The sequence below is a fragment of the Sander vitreus genome, chromosome 20 (genome assembly GCF_031162955.1).
Source record: "Sander vitreus isolate 19-12246 chromosome 20, sanVit1, whole genome shotgun sequence".
Classification (NCBI taxonomy): Eukaryota; Metazoa; Chordata; class Actinopteri; order Perciformes; family Percidae; genus Sander; species Sander vitreus.
The window spans coordinates 24,128,517-24,140,445 of NC_135874.1; the positions used below are offsets into that span (position 1 = coordinate 24,128,517).

Below are 11,929 nucleotides of genomic sequence, written 5' to 3' on the forward strand. Positions count from 1 at the left end.
CACTGCTGTCACATGCATGAAGTGAAACATGGTCCCTCATCAGAATGAAAAGGCACAATGAAGAGTGCTCTGTTTTCAGGGATAGCTGACTGTGTCATGTGCCTAGGGTGCTGTTTAGGGCTGCTGGCATGCAATAGGCAAGTCTTTCTTCCCCTTTTTAAAAGGAAGAGAAAAAGAAGAATTACACTGAAGTCATGGAAGGTAGCACTGTATTTTAAATGTCATCTCTTTATTCGACTTGTATGCCTAATTTGATTAACTTCACAGCCAGAGGGCTAGACGTGTCATATATTGCCAGTACAATGTGAGAATTAATTTACGTTAGCATACCAATTGTAACCAACCTACACTGTTCTGGAAGATGACCTGGTTTAGCAATGATCCTGCAAAGTTTATCAGCCCAACAAAGAAACATGAGGAAAAAATAAAAATGCCATATGTTGTGTTAATGCAGTAAGATTTTCAATCTCCTGCAGTATTAACAGCCGTGTTTAAAGCAGCCATTCACTAATCTGTACATGGTGTAATATGCTCTGCTCAACAAATGAAAGCTGAAAGAATCCTTTCACTGTCTGCGAATTTTCCAGCTTGCCTTTTTGTGTTTTTACCAAATAGAGAAAAAACTGTAAAATGGGACAGAAGTTTTCTGTACTTTGTGGGCCATAAGTGCATTAATTAGTATCAGTTTATTTATATTAATTTGTGAAGACAAGATTGGTTTGTGCTTTAGAAAAAAGAAATCGCAACGGTGGATCTTTTGATTAGTGCGCACAGTGAAATCTCTGCATTGTTTCTCGAACACTTTGTTTGCAACCCATCCACTTCTGTATAGGAATTAATACGTATTGACATGGAAGAGCTTGAGTGACTTCATTGTTAGCAAGGCGGTCAGTCCTGCCCAGAAGCGAGCAGCTGTTGTGCTCATGTGCTAGAAGTGGAAAAATACCTAGGAGCTGGAGTGGTATGCTGGGCCAGCTGTCCCGATAACAGTTGGAGTTTGTCATTGTTGTTTTTTACTTTCCTTTTGCTTATCAGAGTGAGCTAGCGGCAGATGCCTGCAGTTTGGCAATATTTTCAGTTCCACAAAAGTAAAAAAAAAAATCCTTTAGAGTGTGTATGGCACCACATTGTGATTTTAAAGTAAACTTAATGTATTTCATATCAAGCTTTTTTCACAATTTGTGTAATCCTTTTTATTATGAATGTCTGGCTTTAATGAGAGGCAACAATTGTTTATGGCTTAATCTTTGATTTGTTTCAGTATAACCATATCCCAAAATATTTATGCTCAATGAGTAAATTAGTATTACTGTAATTATTGGTTTGTTTCAGTAAATATCATAAACATCCAATCCAATAGGAAAAAAAAGGTCTTCAGAGATCTTGCAGAAATGTAAAAGACTGTTCTCTGATGCTGTTTACTGCAGCTGACAGCTTAACGGTTTTGGCACAATGTTTGGCATTTCTCACCATATTTACAGAAAATGGTTCGAAAAGTTGCTCAGTGTAGGAGGCTGGGATTTTCATTGAGGTGTGTGTTGTATTTTGTGGCTGGACATATAGGGCAGTGCTGAGTTATTACACAGCTTTGGTGAATACTTGATTCTGATTACGGCATTCTAGGGTCTTTTATTTCTGTATAGCAGAAAGCTGCTTTGGACATAGTTCTGATCATAGATTCTGGAGGGCCATTTTTATTTGTTGTGTATTTGTTTGTACTTTGTACTGTTATTTAACTTTTGTAAAAGCAAGGACATCTTACTGCCATGTTGTTATATCTCAGTAATGCAGTGTACCAACCACACTTGAGTGAGTCAGTGTTACGTTAATCATTAATGAGCTGAGGCAGTCTTTTGTTTTGCTTTATTTAATAAAGCAAAACAAAGCAAAACCCCCATGGAGTCCAGACACAGGTGGTGGGGGCTGAAGATTATGAATCTGCAAAAGACTGGTGGTGTTGGGGAGGTTGCGGAGGTGCTTTGCCATTTGTGACAATTTGCACTGAAATGGCAGCTGACAGCAATATAGAGAACAGATTTAAAAAAGCCTAACAGCCGTGAACTTACCACACACATAACAGCAGCACGAATGCACTACAGGCAGAGAGAGAATCATATTTAAACAGAGGCAGCAGCAGAATGATAGGCTAACAATGTAGGTGTGTCACTGAGCTATTGGATGGATGAGATCAGAACAGCTGATAAGATAATTGACAGGACAGCAAGGATTAATGAGAATGCAGATGTGTGATAAATAAATCTACAGGCTTAAGCATGCAAATTATAGGTATATATCAGGAAGACCTGACTGAACTTATACTATAGCTTCCTTAGTCAGGTGTGCCACATTGCAAAATGTAATTTTGGTGAACACCATTTGTAGAGATTATAAATGCAAACATTCTTTTAACCAAAATTGCTGGGTTATTTTGTGTGTGTGTGTGTGTGTGTGTGTTTTTTTTCCCAGAACCAACTTGACATTTACAGAAGAAACATTGTTTTAGAGAAGCATCTTCTGCAAATGGTATTTCCTAAGCTCATGATAGGTTTTCCAAAACTGTGTTGGAGTCTATTTAGCTCTTTAACAAACTTCATCTAGTCAATAATATCCATGTGGATAGCCTGATATCTAGTTGTCTAGTGGTCAGGCTTGTAAAGAAGCCAGTTTAACAACCTCCTCCTAAGCTGGTTTGGGCTCAGTATGACACAAGGTAGGCCTGCACGATATTGGAAAAAACTTACATTGCGATATTGTTTTTCCCTGCGATATATATATATTGCGATATGAAAAAAAGACTAATTTTTACAAGAGGACATAAATAGCCCTATTTAGAAATACTAAATCATTCTCAACTACTGGGGTGATTTTGTAGGGGAGTGCATCTACAAAGAAAATAAAAATGAAATTCTTATGTGAACCAGTCTTTGTTGAACTTTAATGTTTTACAAAAACCAAAGCAAGTAAGCGCTGTGATTACTCTTCTGAAGTGATTTTGGAGAGGGAAATTAAGAAGAAATACACTGGTTGACTGACATGACACCATTGCATTCATGTAATATCAATCCAGGCTAAAGTGAATGATATTAATAATGCATGTTGCTTCTTCTAAATTTCAGGTTGTGGTCGACTAGCGGGGCGTGCTTTGGTTGTTTGATAAATCGATTAAAATTGATCATGATTGGTTTGCTGTGCATGCAGAGCCTGCATGTCACACTCTTGCAACAAACTGTGTATCCAAGAGCACTTAAATCAGTGTAAATGACGTTATATCAGAAACAAACTGCTGTTGTCGATTAGTGTTACGTTTTCAGCGTCGCAGCTCGGAACCATAACGTTAGTTGGGACAGACGCCTTGTTTCTTTAGGCTAACTATGTTAGCTTTAGCCTGGCTGGTAGCAGCTTTCTGCGGTGAAAAATGGCCGGGGGATGTCGTGATTACGTTGCATTAATCAGGTGATTTAGTTTGTCTTTGCAGCGAACATCAAACACTGACTACCTGTAGCTTCACTACCCATGGAAAAGCATGTGCATCACTGTGTCAGTGGCAGCTGCCGCTTACGGTACTTTTCTACACACGGGAGAGCCTCACTTCCCATAACAACACCCCCCCTCCCGTCGGACTAACGTTACGTCACATGACCACCTGTCTTAAAGAGGAAGGGTCGGCCGGTAACAATCATGGAAAAGGAGAACGGTGAAAGTTTACTTTTTTATCAAGCAGCAAAGAAGTTGTAGCGTCAACATCGCAACGTCCTGTGATGTGACTATCGCGCATGCGCACATAGCAATGTAGACGATGAAACAAAATATCGTGCAGCCATGTTGACCAGTAGTTGACTTTTTAACCTTTATAAGAACCTTGTTCATTGCAAAGCCTGTTCAGTCATGTTTGACTGTCTTTAGTTAGCCTAGTTAGTTCTTTATTAGTACCTTTTTTGTAAGTCACAGATAACACACTGGTAGCAATACAGGATATTTCAAAATTTGCATTATCAGTGAATATGTTAACATCTGAAGTCTGCCTTTTAAAGCGCCCATGTTATGCTCATTTTCAGGTTCATAATTGTATTTTAAGGTTGTACCAGAATAGGTTTACATGGTTTAATTTTCAAAAAACACCATATTTTAGTTGTACTGCACAGCTCTCTCTCACTGCTGCAGATCCTCTTTTCACTTGGTCTCTGTTTTAGCTACAGAGTGAGACCTCTTTGCTTCTTCTGTACTATCTTTGATTGCACTGGCACATGCAGTAGCTCAGATGTAGATCATGTCAGCTAGCTAGCTCCATAGACAGTAAAAGAAAGGCTGTTTCTCCACCTTTGGTCAGTTACAAGGCAGGATTAGCTGGGAGACTTCTAAATGAGGGCGCACATGGAAGTAGTTCTTTTGTAGATTATGGTGAACTTGTGTGTTTTTGTAGCAGTGCTTTGCTATTGAGAACGAGGAAGCATGCTAGCGTTAGCATGCTAACGCTACGAGCTAACGGTTGCGGTTAGCCAGCTCGATTCTGAACAGCTCACCCGGAGACTGAAGGCAGGACACATTCAGAAACCGTATCTCACAAAGAAAAGCATGGATGGATTTTTTTCAAAGTCTGTATGTGTGTGGAAGCACCAGAGACACAAAAGAACACCCCAAATCCCAGAAAGTGTTTTTTTCATAATATGGGCACTTTAAAGGTTATCTTCCTTATCCTCTATATGTGCGATATACATCGAGGGCATGGTGCTCACTCCAGTTATTTAGCTTGCTCTCTGCCCTCATTGAATTCCTGTGAATCAGCGTTTTGTACGAAATCTTCAGCACTTTTTATATGGCAGACGGACTGTGAACATGTACCCTCATTAGGCTAGTATAGGTGCAGAGCTAAGCACACACACACACACACACACACACACACACACACACACACAGACACACCACAGACATGACTCACAAACATAACATCTGTCACTTTTTCATAGCAAACAAACCTCAAACTGTTACAGTCCTAGCTAGTGGGGTACAATTTAATATTGGCTGCAACAGAGGAATACATGAATGGTTGTTTTGGGGTTTTACCAAAAGTCTGTCATTGAAATTTCATGAATTTAAAAATCTTTTTTCATGATATAAACTTTGTCTCATCACTTTCCATTAGTACAAGCCACAGTGCTGGAAACCTACAGTACTGTGATGCCCTTTGTCTGTGGACAGATTTGAAGAATGAACATGCATGTTTATCAAGTTATCAGAGTAACCTGCTTTTGGTTTGATAGATTCTGCTGTGGTGTCTCTTCTTGTTCCAGTAGTGTTTTTATCATTTGAACAAAAGATTTTGTGACAGGAACATTTTGATGTTAAAAAATACATTGCACAGATTACAACTGATTGTCTTTCCTTTTGTATGTTAGATGTAGCCGATTCTACACCGATTGTTGCGTAAATACAGCCCAACATTTTCTTTTTTTCTTTTTACAGGTAAACTGTCATATCTACATGACTGTAGTGCTACCTGGTTCATTAGGTCAACAGGGATATGCAGTTGTGGAGTATTAAAAGTTTCTGTAACCAGCTTAAGCAAATAAGATTTTAGCCTGAACATGGCCCATAACAAGGTGAACCCATGCATATAAATGTAACCAGTTACTACAGATGCTGTGGGCTCAAGAGGACTGTCAAATGTAAAAGGACGTGAAGGAGGTTTTTCCTCTTTAATTTCTAGTCATGGTTCGAACACAAACTCGGTCATCGCTGCTGTCATCCTAAAGCCCAACGGAGAAACTCTGTTGTTTCAGCAGACAAAAGAATTGCCTCCCCTTGTGCTGGTAATTACAGAGTAGAACTGTCACAGACCGGTTATTATTAAAGAACCAAGCATCTTCCAGGGCTTTAGGGCTTATATGAATTTTGCCAACCCCTGCATATTTTCCCCCTAAAAGCACATTTGGAAAAAGAAGAACTTTGCTGTGGGGGGTAGAGCATTGTCCCATCACACATGGCTGGGTGTTTGCGAATACCCCACAGGGGGAATCTAGTTTCTGTACTCTGCACACATGTGGTTGGGAATGATTGATTAAGCATTTTCTGTCTCCTTTCGATGTCAACACTGAAAGTTCCTTGCAAGAGTGATCTGATGTATCCCATGATCTAGGTGGTTAGAGACAAATATTGCCTGTGGATAGAGCAGTAAAAAGTCTATATTGACAACGTTTCATTTCCGGGATTGTTAAGGTGCCGCCGGAAATTCCGCCGAATGTTCCTCATTTTTGTCCGGATGTCCCTCACCTTCCGCTTTCTTTGTGTTGGCATTCTAAACTCCGGTCGATTTCTGAGGACTATGGTTAACTGCTCCTCAGAAGTCTGCAGGGTAAATCCAGACAGCTAGCTAGACTATCTGTCCAAGCTGAGTTTTCTGTTGTACGATTAAAACAACTTTTGAACGTGCACATTCCACCAAAACAAGTTCCTTCCCGAGGCTGTTTTGTAGAGGTACCGTCAGAGCATCCTGCGCTTAGCACCGCCCAAGATGATTGTGATTGGTTTAAAGAAATGCCAATAAACAAGAGCACATTTTTCTCCCATCCCGGAATGCTGTGTGGACTAGTCAGACCTGGCTCTGCAGCGCGGTGGAGGAACATCTGGCAATGCGAGACTAAGCACAAAATAATACCTTTTTGTCCTGAAGAATTTATTGTATTGTGTATATTAAGGGCAACTTTGGATCTTGAAAAAGAAAAACAAACGGAGCAACCACTGAAGAACCACCTAGTGAGCTTTTAATCCATGCATCATCATGGTATTATGAAACAGCTGTTTAGACCTTCCTGTTTCTCTACCAATATAAGCAGTGGTCGGAACTATGAAGCCCACATGGCGGCGGTGATTCTCCAGGGTGCCTGAGTGTCATTTCAGCTCTCTGGTACCACTGGAGATACCATCGACATATCACAGGAAGGATGTGGTGGAAGACATGGAGCTTACACACACAAACTTCCTGCCTTCTTTTCTTTTTTTATAACTGCCAATTGATAGCATCCATTTGTTCAGCCTCCATTAATTTCTCTCTTTAAGTTGAATTCAAGCCTATGTACTCAATTGTTTCTTCTTTGTCCTTAGGCGGTGTCTGATGCTGCAGGCCAAGGGATCACTATAACTGGCAGCAAGACCTTCAACAACTGGAACTGGCCAAATGCTGTTATTTTTGCCGCCACTGTTATCACCACTATCGGTAAGTACTTTTGTAGATTCAACAATGACAAATCTAGTTATGATGGGGGGGCAAAGAGGCTTTTGTTGTCAGACCTTACTTGAATGTTTAAGAGAAAATGAGACCGTAATGTTACAGTCAAGCAGACTTTTAGAACTGTTTTACTTTGTTCCGTTGGGACAAACTTAAATGCAGTCAACTGCTGGATGTTTTGCCAAAGTGTGTATAAATCAAATGTACGGGACACATATAAGATGGACTTGGATTAAGACAACCCGTATTGGGGGCATGGTTTTTATAAATCCCTTGTCCTTGTTAAGCCATGCTAAAAGACGTAAATAGGTGTACATGGTTAACACATCCTTACCCTAACCACTCACTTTCACTTTTTAAAGGATATGGGAACATTGCCCCTAAAACTCCAGCAGGCCGTGTATTTTGCATCCTTTACGGTCTGTTTGGTGTGCCTTTATGTCTTACCTGGATCAGTGAGCTAGGAAAGTTCTTCGGTGGCAGGGCCAAGCACATGGGCCAGTATCTAACCAAGAAAGGATTTTCACTGGTAGGTTGATATAAGCTTTTATTCCACTTCTGGAAGAAGTACTTGCATCTCTCTGTGGTATCACAAAACCTGTACCTGAATTAATGTTTGTTTTCTGTTTGTTTTCCAGAGAAAGGCTCAATTTACCTGCACAGCTGTATTTCTTCTCTGGGGTGTGCTGGTCCATTTAGTCCTTCCTCCTTTTGTATTTATGTCCCAAGAGGGTTGGACATATATTGAAGGCTTGTACTTCTCATTTGTCACCTTGACCACGATTGGTTTTGGGGACTTGGTAGCAGGTAAGCTGAGAAATAAATTAGAAATAAACAAATCACAATGTTTTGATTGAACCAATCAAAGTAAACCAGGCCAGAATTTTGGAATTAAATTACCCTTGATTATTTTATTTGTCCTTGCAGGTGTGGAACCAAATAAAGAATACCCAACTCTGTACCGTTACTTTGTGGAAGTGTGGATTTATCTGGGGTTGGCCTGGCTTTCTTTGTTTTTCAACTGGAAAGTGCGGATGGTGATTGAGGCCCACAAGGCACTGAAGAAACGCCGGAAGCTGCGCAAGCTATCTCTTGATGAGCTCCGGCACTACAAAGAGACTCAGAAAGCCGCCCTTCGTTTGCCACCCACTCCTAATGACGTCAACATCTTCAGCTTCCTGTCCAAGAAGCAAGAAGGCTACAATGACTTGATTAAGCAGATTGGCACCAAAAAAGATGGCAGAAGCAACAGCGGTAGTGCCAAGACCATTAATAACTCCAAAGAGATTGGTCGTGCCATGAGTTGCAATGACGCTCCCATGTTTAATGGTCACACCATCCTTAGTCTGGACCATTCACCACGCCAAAAGAGACGCTATAGTTTAAGTGAGCGTGTCACTGTTGCTTTTTCAAAGTCTAAGAACTACCTCCTGGGCTCAGACAGCGGTTTGCTGCTAACAGAGGACCAAGTAGAGGGTGACCAAGAACTTGACCAGGGCCAAATGTATGAGAACCAGCTTGACAAGGACATTGACCTAGAGAATGGAGGGGTGGGAGATTGTGGAGCAGGTGGTCGAAGGACATGGGACTCTAAGGAGTACCATCCCCTAACATTCCAAAATGCAAACATTACTTTTATAGACGAGGAGAACTTTCTTGGCAATAACTTGGAAGAGGAGGATGATGATGATGACGATTCTAAATTAAAACTATCCATTACTACATGTGATGAAAACATTGAAGCAAACTCCAAGGAGGAGCAGAGTTCTGAATCTGAAGGGTCTGTGTTCACTAGTGACGGTTCAGAACACAGCCACTCCTATGAGAAACTTGTAGAGGAATATGCAAAGGAAGAAAATACAGAATGTTGAGATATCAGAGTCTTAACTTTGTAAAGTTGTCACATCTGCGTGGTCCTCTGTTGTTAGTTCTTGGTTGGCATTGAAGTATATGTATTCTAATGTGAATTGTTTGAATGAACATCAGAAGTCCCATTGCACTTTTGGGTGTCTGATAATGAAAGACTGCAAAACCAAGATACAATTTCAACTGAATGCTCTGTTCATAGCTGAGAAATGAAAATCTACATCATGTTGACTATTTAAGAGGTGAGCTATCTATAAACTCTTGAAACATCTTCATGAAAATAGACTACAGAGCATGACCTATAACACCATGAGTTTTTAACATCTGCTCTATTTATATCTTATGTGGTTTGAGAAATTATATGCCACACATTTATTGTAATGTCGAAACTAAGAACTATTTACCATGAGTGCATTTTTTTTCTATTCATAGGCTGATAAGAAGTTATATGTGGAAATTTATTTGATCTCCATAGTTTTTCTATGCATATTCACCATATTGGTGTTTTTATATTTATTAAAATGAAGGACAGTAGCTTTTATTCAATGGCTACATGGGTGTATGTCTCCCATTGCACAATTCCACCAAATGAGGACAGTTCAGAGTCCATATCTGTGCAGACTGTATTTTTTAAAACCTGAGCCAAACCTTTATCCTTAAAGAAAATGAAGGTGGTTAAGGGCCAAATCTCCTCCTTTTTTTATTTCACTTGTTTTTTATGTGAAGTCCTTAACTTGTTGTGTCTGAGATTTCTGTTTTATTTTGACTGAAAGCAATATAATTGTGACTGCACTAAAGGTTATCAGCGATGCATAGCCACATCTGGATGTCTAGAACCAGCTGAGAGTAAACTTGAAAATGCTTAACTTTATGAACAGAGAAGCATTTACAGCAAATCTTATATCCTGCCAGACAGACACTCTAAACTAAGATTTGTTTGCCTTTTTTTAATCTGCTTTGGGATCCTCCCATTGTGACATACATTAGATGCCTCAGAATACCCTCAAATTGTTAGAGTAAACACAGTCTTTATTGTTTTGCTGCTGACAGCATGTCAAATGTCATGCTGTGGCTTCTGGCAGCGCATAATGAGAACAAAACTTTTACAGCAACAGTATTCTCACTTTTTGTCTCTTTAGCACCCTTTCACTTCATTTTATTTGGCATGTAAATATTGGCTAAAAGCCCATCATTAGACCCAAACACAGCTCTGCTCAGGACATGGCCTTGCTGCTCATGTTTGCCTTCGGGGGCTCGCACTGGTATGAAAGACTGAAGTACCGCTTATGACAGCCATTCAAGGTTAACTTGTAACGGATCAATGCTCTCTTGACACGTTTCAGCCATGAGACACAGAAACAGCAGTATTGGTGCTCTGTTGTTCCCCCTTGTTTCATGTGAACACAAAACTGTAAAGTTGAGGGACCAAAATATAATGTCCAGTGCTTCTCACAGTCTCACTTTTAAAAGGGCCCTTTGTTACCCTGCTTACCCGCTGCCTTTTGCACACATTAACTTGCACAAAAAAACTTGAAATAATGTTACGGTGAATAGTAAGATGGCAGTGTTAGATAGAGCTACTTTGAATTTAGAACTCCTTTTCAAGCCAGTTGGATAATATACTGTAAATATAGTCCAATATTTGTAGCTCTTTTTGTGAACACATGGACCACACCATCACATAAATCTGCCTTACATATGACTGCTATCAGGTGAAAATGCCTTAAATCTTTCACACTGGGTGTTTTGATTGTGTTGCAGGGCCACCACATTATTCTGTGCCCATATTCTCTCTCTCTCTCTCTCTCTCTCTCTCTCTCTCTCTCTCTCTCTCTCTCTCTCTCTCTCTCTCTCATTTTAACTGGTTTTCTTTATTGTGGTAGTTCAGCATTGTTCCACAGCCATGGTACTTGTCCAGACTGATTTTCAAGCTTCTCTAAATTATTGACCAAGAACAGGTTAGGCTGGGTTAACCCATTTACCCAAGCTTTTCTCTTAACGTTGCTTCATTGTTTTAAAACTCCAGTAAAATTGTGTTTTTAGGCATCTTTTTTATGATTAAATTATTCATGTTTGAAAGTTTGCATGTGAATTCCGAACAAAATGTATATTTCATGTAAATAAACATTTAATAAAACTTTGAATTTTTGTGATCGTTACATCACATTAAAGGGGCTCTCCAATTATTTTACACCTGAAGTTCAGTTATATCCTTGATCATACTTAAGTACAGACGCGGACTTGCATATAGCAGACACGCTTCTATACTACAGTGTGGGGGTCTGCATATACAGACACGTTCCACATATGCACACTAGCCAACATGATGCTGACCTTCTGACAGCAAGAAGAGCACCTTTGTATTTGTCTGAACATTAAAAAGAGAATATATAGGACCAAGGATGGTGAATACAGTGCACAAGTCTGTATGATTTAGATAGGTTTACGTATCACTTCACTCAGGCTTCTCCTTTAGTATTACACATGTACTCTAGGATCTTGTTGCACAGTCAAATCTGTATTACTGAATTTTACTTTCAAGAACAGCATTAGAGTTAATTCAAAATGTGTGTGCCATACTGTAATAGAAACACTTGCACAACACATGTAGACACAAGTCCTCATTCAGTATTTGCTTGGTGTATTAAAATAACTATATGTAACTTTTAAATGTTGCTGAAACTGTGTAGTTTTTCATCTAATGATCATGAATGACCTGTAACAGCAAGCGAGACTTAACAGTGAAAAGAAAGCTATTTTTATAGTTTTTATTAATGCCTTTTCTCAGGTCAGATGTTTTTTTCCTGCGAAGTCACAAAACGATCGATTATTCTGACGGGT

General features: G+C 39.7%; 1 protein-coding gene across 1 annotated transcript in view; it reads left to right on the forward strand.

The window, feature by feature from the left end:
• Positions 1 to 11,279, forward strand: part of LOC144535331 (potassium channel subfamily K member 5-like) — a 16,480-nt gene extending 5,201 nt beyond the window's left edge. Inside the window, exons 2-5 of the mRNA XM_078277739.1 lie at positions 7,099 to 7,210; positions 7,585 to 7,751; positions 7,861 to 8,029; positions 8,150 to 11,279. Coding sequence (XP_078133865.1) covers positions 7,099 to 7,210; positions 7,585 to 7,751; positions 7,861 to 8,029; positions 8,150 to 9,093 — 1,392 coding nt within the window. The 3' untranslated portion in view covers positions 9,094 to 11,279. The remainder of the gene's footprint in view (positions 1 to 7,098; positions 7,211 to 7,584; positions 7,752 to 7,860; positions 8,030 to 8,149) is intronic.
• Positions 11,280 to 11,929: the final 650 nt, after the last annotated feature.